This window comes from Mustela nivalis (assembly GCF_964662115.1).
Source record: "Mustela nivalis genome assembly, contig: HAP1_SCAFFOLD_2298, whole genome shotgun sequence".
In the NCBI taxonomy this organism is placed as follows: Eukaryota; Metazoa; Chordata; class Mammalia; order Carnivora; family Mustelidae; genus Mustela; species Mustela nivalis.
In genome coordinates, this window is record NW_028134367.1 from 1 (window position 1) to 18,069 (window position 18,069).

Below are 18,069 nucleotides of genomic sequence, written 5' to 3' on the forward strand. Positions count from 1 at the left end.
GTAGCTAATAGTGAGATTTTTTGTTCTGATTCTTTTTTTTTTTTTTAAAGATTTTTATTTATTTATTTGACAGAGATCACAAGTAGGCAGAGAGGCAGGCAGAAAGAGAGGAAGGGAAACAGGCTTCCTGCTGAGCAGAGAGCCCGATGAGGGGCCCCAGGGCTCCATCCCAGGACCCTGGGATCATGACCTGAGCGGAAGGCAGAGACTTTAACCCACTGAGCAACCCAGGCGCCCCTGATTGTTTCTTTTTTTAACGATTGCACTGTATTTCATGCAGCAGAGAGATCAGGATTCTTCAACCCTACTTCCGTGAAGGGCATTCAGTTGGATTTCAGGGCTTTTCTGGTACAAATACTACTTCCATCCATATATTATTCAACTCGAAGTCTCATTCCTTGGGCTCTAATTCCCAGAAACAAAACCATGCATATGTAAAGATCTCCATGCCCACATTCTTAGATATGAGTACTGGTGTTTCTGGGGGCTGGAATCCGAGGATGGGATTGCCAGGTTGGCTAGTATATGGCCATTGAGTTTTGCAGGTGTTGTCCATCGCTTTCCGCAAAGGCCATGTCAGTTCACATTTCCACTAGTGATGTCTGAGTGGCCATTTCCCTCCAGCCATAAGTGACAGTGGTCTTTTCAAGTTTTTCCTTAAATCTCAGCAGGTGTAAAGTGCATTGTTACTTTAATTTGCACTTCCCTGACTACAGCCGAGTTGCGTGTCTGTGTGTGTTTGTCGTATTTTGATTTGCTCTTCTCTGGTGGCTCTTCATACGCTTGGCCCATGTTTCTGTTTGGTTATTCGTTTCCCTCAACTTACAAAAACCATTTCCATATTATTAAAGTATTAATCTTCTGACTGTTATCTTTCTTACAAATGTCTTTTTCCAGGTTTAATTTTTGTCCATTGACTTTGTGCGCTGGTGCTCAAGCTTGAGCTATCAGAATCACTTGGAAAGCTTATCAAACCCAAATTACTGGGCACCACACAAAGAATTTCTGGCTCAGTAAGTCTAGGCTAGGAGGCAAGAATTTGTATTTCTGGGTGCCTGGGTGGCTCAGTGGGTTAAGCCACTGCCTTCGGCTCAGGTCATGATCTCAGGGTCCTGGGATCGAGTCCCGCATCGGGCTCCCTGCTCAGCAGGGAGCCTGCTTCTCTTCCTCTCTCTCTGCCTGCCTCTCTGCCTACTTGTGATCTCTCTCTGTCAAATAAATAAATAAAATCTTAAAAAAAAAGAATTTGTATTTCTGTTTCCCAGATGCTGCTGCTAATTCCTGCTGCCTGTCCCGGGACCACACTTTGGGAATCGCTCGTTTTCCCCAACAAAAAAAAACCTCACAAAAGTTTAAAATTTATATATAGTTAAACATTTCTATTTTTCCACTAGTTTTTGAATTCCTTAATTGAATTCACCCGGGGCACCTGGGTGGCTCAGTCAGTTATATGTCTGCCTTTGGCTCGGGTCATGATCCCAGGGTCTTGGGATGGAGTCCCACATGGGGCTCCCTGCTCTGTGTTCTGCTTCTCTCTCTCCCTTTCCCTCTGCTGCTCTCCCTGCATGTACTCTCGCTCTCTGTCATATAAATAAAATAATAAATAAATAAAATTGAGATGATTCACATACCATAAAATTCATCTACTTAAAGTATCCAGGTCAGTAGTTTCAATTATATTTTGCCAAGTTATGTAGCTGTCACCATTATCTAATCCCAGAACATTTCTGTTAGCTCAGGAAGCGGCTGTGTACCCAGTAGTCATCACTGCCCATTCTCCCTCACCCCCACCCCTGGGGCACCCACTGAGATATGTACTCTGGCTGTAGACTTGCCTACCCTGGCCACTTTGTGTAAATGGAAGCATGCAGTGGATGTCTCTGGGGTCGGGCTACTTTCACTTGGCATGCTTTCGAGGTTTATCCATGTTGTAGCACACAGCAGGACTGAGTCTGTCTCCCGCCGCTGTGTGACTATACCTGTTTGTTTTCTGCTTAGTAGTTGATGGCCTTTTGAGTTGTTTCCACCTTTTGGCTATTAGAATAATGCTGCTTTGAGTATTTGTGTACGATTTTTGTATCCCCACATGTTTTGACTTCTCTCAGATATACACTTCCAGTGGACTTGCTCGGTTCCACAGGAACTCTGTGTCTAACTTTTTGAGGAAATGGCACACTGTACCATTTTATATTCCAGCCCACAGTGTATGACGTTTCTTCTGTCCTTTTTTTTTTTACAAGATGTATTTATTTTTGAGCAAGGAAAGAGAGAGAGAATTGGGGGGAGGAAGAGGAAGAGAGAGAATTTCTAGCAGACTCCCTGCTGAGTGAGGAGTCTGATGCAGGGCTTGATCCCCCAACCCTGCATGACTGGAGTCAAAATCAAGAGTCAGACACAACCCATTGAGCCATCCAGTCCCCACTCTTCTGTTCTTTTCATTACAGCCATCCTGGTGGGTGTGAAATGATCTCATCATGGTCGTGATTCTCATTTCCCTGGTTACTCATGATGTCAAGCCTCTCTCATGTGCTTATTGGCCATTTGTGTATCTTCTTAGAGAAGAAGCTATTCTTATCTTTTTTTTTTTTTAATTTTTAATTTTTTAAATTTCTTTTCAGTGTATTCCTATCTTTTGTCCATTTTTAAATTGGGTTATTTGTTGACATGTACGGGTTGTAAATATTTTTTAAAGAGTTTATTCTTCGTGTTTCTGTTTTGTGAGGGGGTACTTTTTTGGGGTTTTGCTGAACATTATTAGGCTACTGGGAAAAACAGTAGTTTCTAGGCGATTATTGTTTTTGTCTGTGTCTTTTGTTTGCACTAGAGAATAAGCCAGACATCTCCTCTGCAAGTACCTAACCCGTCCTGGATGCATCCCCAGTCATACCTCGTGCAGCCTCCAGTGAGTGTTCCGGCGTGGGCAGAAGCCAAAGGGGCGGTGTGATGTAAAGAAAAACAGTGGGATCTGTCGATAGATGATGTGGGCGCGTGAGCTCTGGCTCAGTCCCTTGTGCAGCCCAGCGGAGTGCCCTGAACTCCTGTCAGTTTGTCATTTAGATTTAGAGCACCTGTTTCTGTTGCACAGTTGGGTTGCTTTTCCCCTGTCCTCTCCCAGGACTTTGAAATGTCTGTCTTCAGCGGCCCTGAGAGGCAGAACTCACTGCAGGTCTGTTGGGTGCTGCCAGCGAACCCTGTCCTTTGTTCCTGCCTCCAGGGTTCCGTTCTGCCGCCGGGGATGGATCACCCCATTCCTCTCCAGCCTGCCTCCATGATGGGACCCCTCACCCAGCAGCTGGGGCACCTCTCCCTCAGCAGCCCAGGCACGGTAAAGCGGTATTTCTGACTCCAGACTCTGACGGAGCAAGGAGTACCTGTGCCGTGCTCTGTAGTGGAGATGCCTGTGATCGAGGGTGTCAGCCGCGTCCGTGTCCTGGAAGGCACACTTAGACGCAGAGTAGGAGAGCCACAGAACGTAGCCATTCGGCTCCCGGCTCACTCCTTTTAACTGATCTGCACCTACGAAACTAGACAGTGCTTTGTCTACACAGCAGTTTACCCAGGAGCTCCCACATATTTACTAGAAATCCTTCCCAACATGGTGACAAGAAGAACATGGTGGGGGGCGCTCAGCAGGCTGCTCCTAGGTCTGCGGCCCTGGCCCCCGCGCGCGGTGTGCACGCGGGGAAGGAGGAGAAGGAAGGGAAGCCCTGGAGGCAGCAGTTTCTCCAAGCACCGCCCCCTCCCCCCCGCCCAACTTAAACACCCCTGGAGTGCTCCGGACAAAGCTGTTTGACTCTTCTGGGGATGAGACCTAGGCATCCCTAGATTTAGAGCTCCCGGGTGCTTTAAATGTCACCAGGAGTCCCCTCACTGCTCTGAGCCTGTGGCTGGGTTTCCTTCTAGTACGTGCCGGCGGCCGCGCCCGTGCCCGGAGCTTACCTCTCCCCGTACACCCCCGCGCCTTCTTCCGGTGTTGCATCCGAGGTAAGAGCTCTCGACTCTTTGCATGGAGGGTAGGAAACATGAACCGAGGTAGCTCTCCCACGCCCCCTTCTGCCACTTGAAGATCTTCCTCTACCAGTGATGCTGCTTCTGGGCTACCGGCAGCTGGTAGGTATGCGGATGAACGTAGGAGGGGAGGACCTCGTCTGCGTCCTTGGACCAGGCCCTTGCTCCGTGAGGCTGGCTGCACTTGACCGTGTCTCGGGAAGAGGCCATGGCGCCCTGGGTGGCCGGGAGGTGATGCTGTGTGCGTGGGGGAGGGGATGGGTCGGGAAAGAAACTCCACCCTGGGTGGGAAGAGACCGAAGGAACATACACCTTGACTCCCCTGCCTGGGCTGTGCTGCAGGAGAGCAGCGGCCAGCAGACTCAAGTGCCGGTGGAGGCTCCCTCAGACCCCGGGCTCTACTCTTTCCAGTTCAACAAGTAGCAGCGGTAAGAGCCCCCCACGGAGGCAGCCAGCCTCTGGTTTATGCCTCCTTTAGGGTTCCTCTCCCCATCTTTGCAGACTTCATCTTTTTCTTGAGCTTTACTTTACTGAGCTTTGCAAATACTGCTTTTTTTCTTTTTTGTACAAATTGAAGGTCTGTGGCCATCCTGCTTTCCCTGCTTTGAGCAAGTCTGTCAGTGCCGTTGGCATTTACTCACTTCGTGTCTCTGTGTCACATTTGGGTAATTCTCAAAACAGGTTAAATTTGGGGCGCCTGGGTGGCTCAGTGGATTAAGCCACTGCCTTCGGCTCAGGTCATGATCTCAGTGTCCTGGGATCAAGCTCCATATCCGTCTCTCTGCTCAGCAGGGAGCCTGCTTCCCCCTCTGTCTCTGCCTGCCTCTCTGCCTACTTGTGATCTCTCTCTCTGTCAAATAAAATAAATAAATGGAATCTTAAAAAAAAAAAAAGGTTAAATTTGAGGGCGCCTGGGTGGCTCAGTCGGTTAACTGTTATGACCCAGAGTCCTGAGATTGAGTCCCACATTGGGCTCCTTGCTCTGTCTCTGCCTCTGTCCTTCCCCATGATCCTGTTCTCTCTCTCAGATAAATAAAATCTTTTTAAAGAAATGTCAATTTTTTATTGCATTTTTATTGTGATCTGTGATCAGTGAGTTAACAGTGTTAGCAATGAAGTATTTTATTTTATTTCATTTATTTATTTGACAGAGAAAGAGGGAACACAAGCAGACAGAGAAGCAGGCAGAGAGAGAGGGGGAAGCAGGCTCCCTGTTGAGCAGAGAGCCCCATGCAGCAATGAAGTATTTTTGAGTTAAGGTCTTCATATTATATTTTTACACCTATTGCTGTTGCATACCTAATAGGCTACAGTAGAATGTAAACATACTTTTTGTATGCACTGGGAAACCAAAAATTTCATTTGACTTGCTTTATTGTGATATTTGCTCTATTGCAGTGGTCTGGAAGCGAACCCGCCATGTCTCTGAGATGTGCCTGGACAAATGGACTCTTGGAAAGGCTGATGCTCCTGAACTCCCGGGGGCTGACCGGGATTACAGCCCCGCTGTGGGCCCTGCTAAGGACTAACACTTGGGCAGCATTTTTCACAGGCCTGGTCCTGGAGAAAGAGATCTCTGCACTTGCGCCCTCTGCTTCTGCCTCCATTCCTGGGGCAGCTGGGGGTGGAGGGGGGAACTGTAACTTTGTATGTGTGCTGCATTCAAGGAGATCAAAAGAACTTTTTTCTTTCTTTTGCAAAGAAAGTTTTATATTTTGTTTTTAACTGCAATATACTCTTTCCATATCCCAAAGAGACATAGTGCCTTGAGCTTCTTCTCATCTTTATGAAAAACAGTTTTTGATGTGTTGGATTTATCTGGGGAGGCTTTAAAATTTTTTGTTATTTCTTAAAAAAAAAAAAAAAAAAATGATAGAACATTGATGAGGGAGTCCTACTATGGGCCCTTATGTGGAGTTTAGTTATAGGCTTATTTTGGGGTTTGTGTGTGTGTGTGTGTGTGTGTGTGTAGGAGAATATACAGACTTTACAAGTTTTGTTTTATAAAACTCTTAGCTCACACATCCCATCTCTTCTTTACACATTTTATGCCTTCTTTCTCTCATCCGGACTGTTCTTTTTCTCTTTTTATACAGCAGAGCCTGCCTTCTTTGCCTTTTTTACAGTTTTTAATTTTGTGAATTTCTTTTTTGAATGAAATTTTGTATAGACTGTTTTGGGGGCTGGGCAAGGAACACGTAGAACACTAAGCAGGCAGTGGAAGGGGCTTTTCCTCCCTCTGCCTAGTCACATCCTGAGAGAAGAGACCAGACTTTGCCTTCAAGCAGAGCTGTGCTGTAGACTTCATTAAAGAGACACTCCCACAGTCTTTGGAAGCCATCCTTGAGCCAAATTTAGATGAAGATTAGGTCTTCCCTGGCAAGTTCTAGAAGGGTGGACTTTCTGACTTCTGACTAATTTTTCTCACCGCTGAGGCCAGCACCATCTGAGGAAGTGTCTTCTCCAGCCACAGCTTTTCAGGAATCCCCACTTTCCTGTTTCCTGGAGGATCTCCTTTCCTGCCCTGGGTCCTAGGGCCCCTGCCTTCCCCCCTCACGTTGCTGTGCTCAGAGGAGCCTTTGCAGTTATGACCGTGCCGAATTCACTCAGGTTCTTTTGGCACTGTGGAAGAGCAGCTGCTTCATCTAGACCAGTGGTTCTCAGGAAGGTGGTTTTTTTCCCCTAGAGGCCACTTGGAAATCTCTAGAGGCGTTTTGTTTTTATGGTCTTGCTTGGGGGTGAGGGCTGTGCGATGCTGGCATCTAGTGGCTGGTGGAGCAGCAAGGATGCTGCCAACCATCCTGCAGGTGCACAGGACAGCCCCAACCCCCGCCCCAACCCCCCAGAGAATTATTTGGCTCCAAATGTCGGTGGTGTCAAGGTTGCGAAACCTTGATGTAGACAGTTTTGTTAGTCCTCTGATGCCAGAGGACTTGTTAAATTCCCACCCTAACCCTGGATGCCCAGTGCCTTTTGATACTCAGTGTAACTGGTTGAGAGAGACAGGACTGGGGTCCTGAATTTTCCCCAGGCTTTGACCTTGGATACCTCCGCATACTGCCTGAGCTGTCCTAGAAAGGCTTGTGCTGTGGTGCCTGTGCCACGGGCACGCGTGCACACATGCACGCACACACAGCAGGGTCAAGGTTGGGGACTGTTCTGTGTTGTGTGCTGTGCCAGGGTGGGAAGGAGAGGAGCTCTCTGTAACTGGCCAAGCAGCCTGCTCTCCCCTGATGTGTTTGGATCCCTTTTCCAGGGAACCAGGACGTCAAAAGTAATGTTCCTTCTTGTGGAAGGCTAACAGGGAGCTAGGACAGGAAAGGGCAATAAACCCCATCTTGTTATTTACAAGGTCGGCAATCCTTTAAAACCTGTATTTTGCTCTTGAACTCTTCCTCCTCCTTCGAGCCCTGATGCTGTGAGGGTGGAGACAGGAGGAAGCCTTCACCCATCTCCTGGAAGCACAGTATGTGACAGTATGACAGCTCCCCGCAGCTGTCCTCTTCCAATCCCTCCCTCGTGCCCTGGCAGTCCTGCTCCCCTGCACCTCAAGGTCAGGTGTTTTTCACCAGACAGGCAGAGAGCCAAAGAGAGACAATGGAGAAACGGGTGTTGGGGAGGCTGGCTGTCAGGAGAGGAGGGAGAGGATACGGAGGGACAAGAAGCTGAGGTAGCAGTTCTTGGACGTAGAGCTCGCAGCCAGCTTTCCCCTCACTTCACCCACCCCTGAAGTGAGAGTCCCCTGTTCCCTGCCTGTAGACTGCCCTTTTGTACAATCCTGGAGGTAGGGGAGGTGGGTACGGGTAGGGTGTCAAGTGTGAAGGACAGAATTCCCACTATTCATTTTCTCATGGACACTTCCAACCTCAGGAAGGGCTTATCCCTTGTAAAGCAGCCCTAAATCCAGTCACTTTCTAGATGGGTGTGGCTGGGTAAGTGGCTCTTGTTTCCGAGTCTACGGCCCCAGGAAAGTATACCATAGTGACCTTGAAGAAGAAAACAAATGCAGAATCCTGTTCATTTGATCGCTAGTTTGGAGGAGACTTGCTGGGTGGGCCGTTTAGCAGGATGGGGGCCTCTCAGTGTGGAAATTATTGTTCATATGACGGCTGCCTCTCCTTTGCCTCCCAAAGCTTTTTTTTCCCCTTTAACTTCTTTTTTCCCCAGAACTCTTGATCCTTTTTTTTTTTTTTTTAATGTTCAAATGGCCAGGATTTTGCTCTGTTTTAAATAAAGGAGTTAACTTTTGTGTGTTCTTCTCATGTGAATCTAACTAGGGGTTCTGTTGAATGTTTCTGGTTTGGGCAGGTTAGGGCATGGGACATGATGGGGAGCCTGAAGTTATGTAGTAGTAGTTAATGGCACTGTAGAACTTCTTTTAGTTTTTTGGGGGGGTATGTTGTTTTCCCCCTAGTTGTTAGCTCATGTCTAACAGTTGCTAACATGAGGGAGTGATTGGGGAAAGGGGAGAAAGGAATGAGGGATGCTTTTTCTCTCATGAAATAGCCTGCTGGTGGCAGTAGTGCCAGGGGATGTGTAGGGGGCCTGGGGCGGGGCTCTTGAGACGCTGTGCTTAGCGGTTTCTCCATTGTCTTCGTGGACCTAAGATCGTACTGTCTGCGCGTCACATCTCACCCCCACCCATTACAGATGCTTGTTAACACTCTTAAAAACCTTTGTGTTTTTCTGTTTCCAGTCAAAGTATGTCAGAGTCCTTTCCTCCGATGATCTAATCCTTTCCGAGGCTCAGAGCCTGCTGTCCCGTCTCAGGTCAGTGTTCTTACTGTTCATTCACACTGCGAGATGATTTTCAAACCCTAGGCTGATTAGATTTTTCAGAGGAGGGTGTGGGTAGAGGGTAAGGAAGATGTGGGAATGATGATAAGGAGAGATGTTATTTTTTAAGACTGTTGTTAAAGAATTTGAAGAGCTGCCAAGACTCGGAAGCTTGGTGGCTCTGAAGAAGCAAGAGCCCTCAGCAGTAATACATAGGTAGAGGTGGCAGGAGGACATGACACTCCTGGAGGGTGAAGACTAGACCTGTTGCTCTTCCAGCCCTTCCTGGCTTGGGCCGCCTCAGCCCAGCTCCATTCCTCTTTCTTTACTTACTGGTCAGTGAGTTCATTCACCCTGTTGGTGCCAGCGGGGCTCACTCTCTGCTCCTTCAGTGCCGACCAAAATGGGTTGTCGTTTTGCACCAGGAGGTACTTGAGAGGCCGCTGAATGGAATGTTGCAGGGATCTCTTGACAGTTTAGTCTTTAGGGGTCAGGGGAGAGAAGGAATCATGGCTGCTCTGTTGCGCACGTGCTCCACCTTCTGGGAGAGCAGCAGCACTACACCCTCGAGGGAATATGTTGATCTTACCCAGTGGCAATAAACTGAGGTCAGTGATCAGGTCTAAACTTGTCCCCAGGCTCTGCTAAACCAGAGTCAAGAGATGAGGGTAGGGGTTATGAAAGCCGATGTGTAAGGGCTAGGTGTTCAACTTGTGCCTGCTCATACTCAGTCCTCCTTAGAACAACTACTTGATTTCTGTTCTACCTGCCAAGCATGAGAAGAGCCCTCGTATTTACTCCTCTTTCATCTCCCACTTTTTTTTTAAGGAGGGTCTTCCTTCAGCCAAGGCCAGCCTGTGAGCTGCCATCCTTCTGATCTTTGCTGACCTCAGCAGGGGTGCTCCCCACATGACCGCTCGTGAGAAAGTTAGGTGCCCTCTTGCCCCTTGCCATCACTCTTTCTACCTGCCATAGCTACTCCAAACCTGTACCAGAACTTTTATCCTTGTGTCACATCTACCTCACAATTTCATGGTTCAGCAAGGGCACAGGCATCCGGTGTACCTCTTTGCTTTACTCTGTCCTTCCCTTCATGAATAGGGGCTAGAAAGGGTTCACGATCAAATGGAGATTACTTTTGGTAATCTCTTATTTCTGGGGTGTCGTCTTTGGGACTTTTTGCTCATTACTCCCCTGAGAAGAGTGTGAATTCTTCAGTTAGGTCTCACTGTAGTAAACTTGGGGTGAGGGGGAGGCCATGAATGATTGCCTGGGATGCTAACTAATGCTTGGGAGCCACCCCGAGGAACACCATGGGCGCCTACCTTAGAACTTAAAGATTAAGAGAGTTGGCCAGGGGCTGCCATATAGCTGAGAAGGCAAGCAAGTACCAAAGAGGGAGTCTGATTTTTATAGGGCTGGAAGCTGGGGTCCCTGCACCTTATGTCGTCCCTGGAGGGTGGTAAGAATTCTCAGCGTAAGTAAAGAAACTCCTCACGCTGTTACTGGTGTACGTTTTTTGAGTGGTGAGTGCTTTCTTACAGGCACTTACTATCTTGAACAGGAAATATTTAATTTCTACTCACATTTTGTACATTTTTTTTTACCCAGAAGTTTCTCATTTTATACTTCTTCTTGTCTATGCCAGTGATACCTACCCTTCTGTTCTTCCTTTCTGACCCTTGGTATTTTCATGTTCCTTCCCTACAACTTGGTATAGCTCCAATTTGTCTTATATCAACTTTTGTTTTGAAATAAAACACAAAGTCTACCTCCTGGTGTTTTATCCATGGGAGAAGTTGGGAAGTTGGTGATGGGTCCGTATTTGCTACTCTGGTGTCTCACAAGGCACGAAGTAGGCACTCTGAATGGCACTTTGCTAGCGTGCTGGGAGCACTAAGACCCTGTTCCATCCACATAAGCAGAAATTCTGCCATGGATGCCTCTTATAAGGGCCAAGTCTGGAGGTTTAGGGATAAACCTTGAAGTTTAGAAGCGATGTTTCTCTCCCTGCCAGCTATCTCCTATACCAAGACAAGTCATACTCATCCTACGACCCAGTCTTCCCCTAAGCAAGTGTGAGAACCTACGTTGAAAGGAAGATAAATACACAAAGAGTCTTTTGAATCTCTATCAAATGTGGTTTTTATTTCAACTGACAAGCACTTTTCTACAGCTGCACTTGTGGAACATCACATGGCAAAAACAGGAGTTTTTTTTTCTCTAGACCTTTTTTTTTTTTCTTTTTTAAACCTTATTAAAAATGAGATTGGTCCTAAAAATATAGAAAGAAATAAATTTAAATTCACAAAAAACTGTACATTATCAAAAAGTCACTAAAACACCACATTTGGTTATATAAAAAGTCAAGTCCCTTTTCTTGTAAAAGGAACATGGAAACTTGTTGGTGTTGATGGTGTGGTTTCTTCCTGTTACCAGACTGATAGAGGGAGGGGAAACAAAAGGGCAGGGGGTGGGTTTTATTATTTTTTAACCTGCCTTCCCTACCAAATACTCTTATTTGTCAAGAAGAGAAAATCCACCTAGCTCAAGGGGCAGTGAAGATGAGGAAAGAAACATGAGAAATGGCCCCTTTGATCATGCCCTACCCCCACCCCCCTTTAAGCCCCAACTTCTTCAGACGAGGCTAGGACTCCACCCCACCTTAAGAGTGCCTGGTCCCTAGGGAAAAAGAGACGGAGCTGGGAGAGGAACACAAAGAAGGAACATGGAGATTTCACTCCCTTGTCCACCCCACCTCCAACAATAAAATTAATCTAGTACATTTTAAACCAGGGAAAACTGCCATGGGGAAAAAAGAAGAGCCCCCAACTATAACAGTTCCAAACGTTTGACTAACACAAACTTTGTTACAGCGCAGTTATTTAGATAAAATATAAATATTTATGCATAATATAAAGTCAATTCAAATATTCTTCAATCCACCTCTTAAAAGCAAAAAAAAAAAAAAAAACAAACCCAAAAACAAAACAAAAAAACAACCAAAAAACAAAAACAAATAAAATTAAAAGTTTTGAGGTTTATCTGACAGAAAAGGCGACTTTAGAAATAGGCCATGGGAGAGTAGGGGGGCATAAAGGAATAAGAGAGGGGCTGCCCCAGGACCTCCCCACACCGCCCCCCACTCCCTTCAGTGGCTATCCAGTGCTGCCAGAAGTACAAGGAATGCTCCACCTAGCCCGGCACCCCCTCCCCCACCAATGGAACATTTCTTGGACGCCTCAGCTCTCTGCTTGGGCCGGCCAGCAGCCACCTCCCCAGTGCAAGTACCCGTAATCTCTGATGGGAGGGGCTCTGCTGAGCAGGAAAGCAGGGGGGCAGGGGCCCATGGCTGTAGCTGGGAGTTAGCAGCTTTCCTCTCACATGCTGGGGCTTAACTTGGGCATAGTCACATGTAGGGCAGTGGTGGACCCAGAACCCCTCTTTCTACTCTCTTGTGCTCTGGGGGGTCTCTGCTGCTGCTGGGGAAGGGTCCCGGGTATGAAGTAGGTAAGGGAAGAAAAGCACAACTAAACCCACAGAAGCTCATGGGATTAGGAAAAGATCCAGTTCTACCCCTCTCCCTACAATAGCTTAAGACTCAAAGCTATTGAAAGGAGAGGGAGTTCCTGCTGAAAGATTGCACAGTTTGAAGAGGCTGGAACAGAAATGCCTGGGAGAGAGGAAACAGAGCCTTGTACCCAGAAAAACTGCCCCTGTGGTTTCCCAAGGACAAAAATGTGACGATTTGAAACACTAGGGAAGGTGCGGATAAAAACAGATACCTGGGGACACTGGATGCCATCAAACAGCACAGGGGCACAATCACAGCATCCTCCCTCCCTCCCCCTCTCCCACTCCCTCACATACACTCTCCCCCCAACAGATGCACGCACACAGACAGACAGACAGATACTCACACACACACACACACACACAGAGACATACACACCTCTCTCTGAGGCCAGCTGATTGCTACCTGGCCTCCATCTTGGGAGTGCGCCCAAACTCAGCAGTAGTTGTCCCTGAGGAGTTCCCAAGAGGGAGGTTTAGGTAAGAGGTGGGGAAGGAGGCTGGAAGGCCCAGGGTCCAGGGTGCCTCCCTGCCCTCTCCCCAGCTACTGAGTTTCAAAAAAAGGCTAGAAACTCAGCATGCGAGGAGTATCCAACATTACAGAGGGATAGCTATTGGCAGGAAGATGAGGACAGAAAGACAGGGACTTCTGAACTTCTTTTTCCTTTGAGGGGAAAAAAGATCTGGGGGGAGAGAAAAGGGCAGAGGAACCCGTACACGATAGTTTTACATTATTGGATGAGAGAAAATCTTAAAAGTAGGGAGAGGAGGGGAAAGGAAAAATTGAGAAAAGTGAGAAGCAGGGAAGGGACTGAACATGGAAGCAGCATGTTCAGGGCCCGGTGTCCGGCTCGACACACTTGGGAGTTAAGTCCACTTTACTGGCCGTCACTGCGGGTCCACACACAGTACAGAGTGTTTCTCGGTTTCACACATTCACTAGAACTATTGCTATTGTTAAATAGCCCCAGAATGCTGGGGCACGTACAGGGAAGGAGAAGAAGCTGGGAGGAGTAAGTAAGCAGGGACTTCTTTCCTCCTCATCATTTTAAATTAGGAAATAAAACAGAAAGGAAAAATTCTTTCTTTCTTTCTTTTTTTTGGCTTTCAGTCCAGAAGGACCTCATCTCTGCCCCTCTTATTTGAGGAGCAAGAAGAGGAAAGGGAAAAAGGGGTATAGGTAGGGATAAGAGGATGTAGGGCGCTGCCAAGGGTAAGGTCAAAAATCAGGCTGAGATCTCTGACTTGAGTCTGGACCCAGGGCAGCATCAGCAGGTGAGAATGGCAGGGTTTTTTTGTTTGGAGGGCAGGGGGAGATGCCATGAGGCGACTCCCCACCTCCCTTGCCTCACAGATTGGCCTGCTTTCCCTGATAAAACTCCTCCCAGCGGCTCTCGAAGAAGCGGCGCATGATGTGCCCAGCCTTGCCCACTTCCGAGTCATCCTCATTGAAGGTCTGGCAGTTGTCAAAGACCAGGAGTGCATCCGCTGCAAACTCCTCTGAGCTGGTGTACCTGGGCAGGGGGGAGGCAGAGCTATGAGCTGGGGAGTGGGGCTGGGAGAGTCACAGAAGCAACCCAAGAGCCAGGAGACATGCTAATGTCTACTTACCCTCCCCGGAGCAGCCGCTCCCGCATGGTGGAAAAATCCATTGGGTTTTTGATGATGCGCCGGTACCCGCTCACCAAACGTGGGTTCACGGGCTCCAGGAATGGCCAGGCTGCGTCATGGGACTCCATCTCCATCAAGATAATCCTGTCATTAAAGGGAAAGGAATGGCTGCATCTCAGGAAGCAAATCCACTGACCCTTCTCAGCCCTTACTCTGACAAAGCTAGAGCCAGTTGTATTCAGAATTCATTCAACTCACTCGCAAAACGTGAGATCACTGTGGTGGTTCCGCATGGAGAATCGCCGCCGCTTCGAGGGGGACAACCCTTCTTCTGAGTACCGAGGCACTGCTGGGCTCTCCCGGCCCCTGGAGAGTACCCGGCGGCGACGGCCATCACCCTCCGGGAAGTTCAGCTCATAACTGTTTTTCCGCTTCTGGCCTCGTTTTGGGAAACCAGGCTTCTGAGTGAATCCTCCTTCTACCTGCTGAGGATAGGAGAAGGGTGAGATCAGTAACAGCTGGAGATGTACTCTGCTGGCCCTCCAGATCATTACCATCCCTATCTGTCTAAGCGTGACTGAGGTTTCAAAATACTTCCATGCGTTAGCCAGCATGTGCATCTACTCACACAATCCAATAAGGAAGGTAAAAGGGAAAATACAATCATTCCCCCATATAGAAGCAAGCAAGTAAGGCTACAGAATTTAAGTGAATTGTCCCAAAAAGGACCAGAACCCAACATCTACCCTGGAGCTCTTTCCAAGGGGACACGGAGGCATGGTAGGAAGTGCTGCTAACTGTAGGACTGGTGACAAATGGGATGAGAAAGAAAACCTCTGATTTCTGCTTGGGAGTGAGAATAAGAAAGCAGAAGCCTTACCTGGGCCAAACATACTGCACAGAACCAATCTCCTTCTGGGACAGCCTCCATCTTGGGCCGATGGCAGTAAATATGGCAGCCACGGTCACATCCATCACAAAGCAGAAGAAACTCATCATTGTCACCCTTCCGGCAGACGAGACAGGTCTGCCAAGGGTATGAGGAGGCAAGGTGAGCCCTCAAGCCTCTGTGACCCCACTGCCCCACTGAGCTGGCTGCCCTCTCAGCCTTCCCAGGCTCTCCCCGTCCTCTTACCACTTTGTTGACCGACTTCTCCCAGGCAATGGACCTCTCCAGCTGACTTAGGCACAAGCACACCTGTGCTGCACTCCGGCACCGCTCAAGTGTCTGGCGCCAGGCTCGAATTCGAGGAGTGATCTCATAGGATCTGGGGGGGCGGGGAAGATGGAGAGAAAAAGGGTGATCTTTGGATGAGGAGCAGGATCCATTAAATGTATCCCTTCTCCCCAAGACCAAGAATGGGGGTGGGTACTCACATCTCTGTAGTGGTGCACTGGGGGGCACCACTGGGCGTGCTGAGCAAGGCCTTCTCCAGCACGACCTCATGAGCTGGCCAGAGGGGTTCCCGCAGATAACGCCGCTCCACATTCTGCTCCAGAGCAGCCAGGCGCATCACAGCCAGGTCCAGCGGGTTGGTGCTTTTACGCTGGGGTGCCAGTCCTTCCCTACCTCGACCTCGCCAGGTGATATCCTCCTGGGAGTCAGGCAGATGCTCACAGTAGGCCAAGTCTTCACGAGTCGAGTCTGGGCTGGGACATGTCCAGCCCTACAGGTGGGAGAGAGGACAAAACTCATTGTAAAGGAAAAAAAGAAAAAAACCTAGTGTCACAAAAGGCCACTAATGAAGTGGGGACCCAGGGTTTTTCTGAACTGAGTACAAGAGATGACCGTCTCCCCCAACTACTTCCTCTACCCAGGGCCAATCCCAGTGTACCCGAATCTGCAGATCAGAGAGGATAACCCGTTGTTCCAGTTCCTCTACCCACTGAAGCACAGCCAGGTCTGTCTCATAGGTCTTCTCTTTGGGGGACCAGCTCATAATCCCCTCTTCAAAGGCAGGTAGCTGACTAGGCTCAAAGATGGGATCTGAGAACACAGAAGGCAGAGGGAAAGGCCCATCAATGAGACAGCAGCAGTTCAACATTTACCCCTGGGCTCTTTAACTCAGGCAGGGTCAAAGTGCTTATCTTACCAGTGGAGGGCCGTAGGCAGACCTCCTGTAAGAAGTCCCTGTGCTTGTTGAGGTGTTTGTGAAGTGCCTTTTCTCGGATGCCTCGGGGGTGCAGGGCCTTGAGGGTAGCATCCAGGGTCTCAGGATCTTGGATGCACCACCAGCCAGAGCACATCTCTGTGAACAGTTCACACATGTGGGGTGGGGAGTGGGCACCAGCTATGAATCCCATGGCCTGTATCTGTTGCCACTCTTACCCCATGCCTTGTCAAGGGCACTCACCAGGAGGGACAGGCTGGGCTGTCAGCTGGGTTAGATAACGCTGTTCCATCTGTTTGAAGAACTTACTGGGAGGTCTCCCCCTCCGTTTTGGCTGTCCTGCCCCTGTGAGACTCTGTGATGTGCCCCCAGGGTCTCCTATTCGCCTCTTAGAGGCCATCCCAGGCAGGGGAGTAGAAGAGAGCTGTACTGGAGAACAGGGGTTGGCTGCACTGGGTCGACTCATCTGTGAGATGAAACACAAGATGAGGGCATTTGCGGGATTTTTCACAGGCAGCGGAGCCTGTGCCAAGATGAAGTCAATTGCATTCCAAGATTTCTGGCTACTTACTGGCTTGGAGGAGACAGGTTGCTGAGGGGAGAGAGTAGGTTGGTCCTCAGAAACTGCTGGGGGTGGTGTAGGGGCAGCATTGCAAGGCATCTGGGCTAAGCTAAACCAGGGAGCTTGAGAATCGGGGATGGGCTCTGCTTCATTAGGCTCTGGCTCCTCCAAGGGCTGTGATGGAGTTGGGTCCAGTTTTCCAGGGCTGCTGTCAGGTGTGAGGACTGAGCTGCTCAGCAGGGAGCCATGGCTCTGAGTCTGGCTCAGCCAAGACAGGAAAGCTGACTGGCTAAGGTCATGCTGGCTCTGACCTAGGGACAAGGGGGAGCCTTCTGGCTCCAGAAACCCATTTTGGGGCTGAGGATGAAGCTGAAGTTGGGGTTGAGGCTGAAGTTGGGGTTGAGGCTGGAGCTGGGGCTCAGCCTGAAGTTGAGGATGAGGCTGAATCTCAGGCTGAAGCTGGGCACTGTGCTGTTCAGAACCCTGGCCCTGGCCAGGGGATTTCAGGTGCCTAGGTTGCAGAGACCCAGGCTTAGTTTTCCGAGGTCGACCTCGGGCCCGGGCAGGAGTACTGGCAGAGGTTCCAGAGCCACCTAACTCCTTCTTCAGGGAGAAGGGGACTGGGCTGGGTGCTGGATGGGCTGCCACTTTTAAGGAGTCCGTTTCCTGCTTAATCACATCCTCAGGAACTGTAAAAAGAAGTGAAGGGTTTGAAACATACACAGATATAAGGGGAAGGAAAAGGGATGTACAAATGTAGGATATACATTTTCTTTTACTCTTGGACTTAATCCCCCTTTTGAGATTCAGTAGAGAACAGAACTGTCCCACTGAACAAAGCATAGGGGAAAGACACTATTCTCCCAAGTAATCAGAAGCAGCAGCATAAACATATGTTAATGTTTAGTAAGAACCAGATAGGGGCGCCTGGGTGGCTCAGTGGGTTGAGCCTCTGCCTTCAGTTCAGGCCATGATCTCAGGGTCCTGGGATTGAGCCCCACATCAGGCTCTCTGCTCAGCAGGGAGCCTGCCTCCCCACCCTCCTCTGCCTTCTTGTGATCTCTCTCTCTGTCGTAAATAAATTTAAAAACAAAACAAAACAAACAAACAAACAAAAAGAACCAGATAGATGGTGTGCCTGGGTGGCTCAGTCATTAAGCGTCTGTCTTCAGCTCAGGTCATGATCCCAGGGTCCTGGGATCCAGCCCTGCATCGGGGTCCCTGCTCAGTGGGAAGCCTGCTTCTCCCTCTTCCGCTACCCCTGCTTGTGTTCCTGCTCTCACTGTCTCTTTCTCGGTGTCAAATAAATAAATAAAATCTTTAGGAAAAAAAGAATCAGATAGATGTTAAATATTATCCTAAGAGTATTAACTCATCCTAATCCTCTTAACAGCCCAATGAGGCAGACCCACTATTATCATTCCCATT

General features: G+C 48.8%; 2 protein-coding genes across 17 annotated transcripts in view; one reads left to right on the forward strand and one right to left on the reverse strand.

Annotated features, from left to right (window-relative positions):
• The first annotated feature begins 2,795 nt into the window (after positions 1 to 2,795).
• On the forward strand, positions 2,796 to 10,555 carry LOC309858388 (RNA-binding motif, single-stranded-interacting protein 2-like). Its single transcript, XM_082751090.1, has 5 exons — positions 2,796 to 2,902; positions 3,215 to 3,325; positions 3,904 to 3,984; positions 4,351 to 4,436; positions 5,407 to 10,555. Exons 1-4 carry the CDS (start codon positions 2,870 to 2,872, stop codon positions 4,429 to 4,431), a joined length of 306 nt encoding a protein of 101 aa, XP_082607216.1. The 5' UTR covers positions 2,796 to 2,869; the 3' UTR covers positions 4,432 to 4,436; positions 5,407 to 10,555.
• Positions 10,556 to 10,911: 356 nt separating this feature from the next.
• Positions 10,912 to 18,069, reverse strand: part of BAZ2A (bromodomain adjacent to zinc finger domain 2A) — a 34,100-nt gene continuing 26,942 nt past the window's right edge. For 9 of the 16 annotated variants that reach the window (XM_082751085.1, XM_082751089.1, XM_082751082.1 and 6 more), the window contains 10 exons: positions 16,651 to 17,330; positions 16,323 to 16,545; positions 16,062 to 16,217; positions 15,804 to 15,955; positions 15,346 to 15,635; positions 15,104 to 15,236; positions 14,849 to 14,995; positions 14,227 to 14,453; positions 13,969 to 14,112; positions 10,912 to 13,871 (listed from right to left, as the gene is read on the reverse strand). In XM_082751085.1, coding sequence (XP_082607211.1) covers positions 13,706 to 13,871; positions 13,969 to 14,112; positions 14,227 to 14,453; positions 14,849 to 14,995; positions 15,104 to 15,236; positions 15,346 to 15,635; positions 15,804 to 15,955; positions 16,062 to 16,217; positions 16,323 to 16,545; positions 16,651 to 17,330 — 2,318 coding nt within the window. In that variant the 3' untranslated portion in view covers positions 10,912 to 13,705. The remainder of the gene's footprint in view (positions 13,872 to 13,968; positions 14,113 to 14,226; positions 14,454 to 14,848; positions 14,996 to 15,103; positions 15,237 to 15,345; positions 15,636 to 15,803; positions 15,956 to 16,061; positions 16,218 to 16,322; positions 16,546 to 16,650; positions 17,331 to 18,069) is intronic. The other 7 variants (XM_082751076.1, XM_082751083.1, XM_082751087.1 and 4 more) reach the window with 1 other exon arrangement.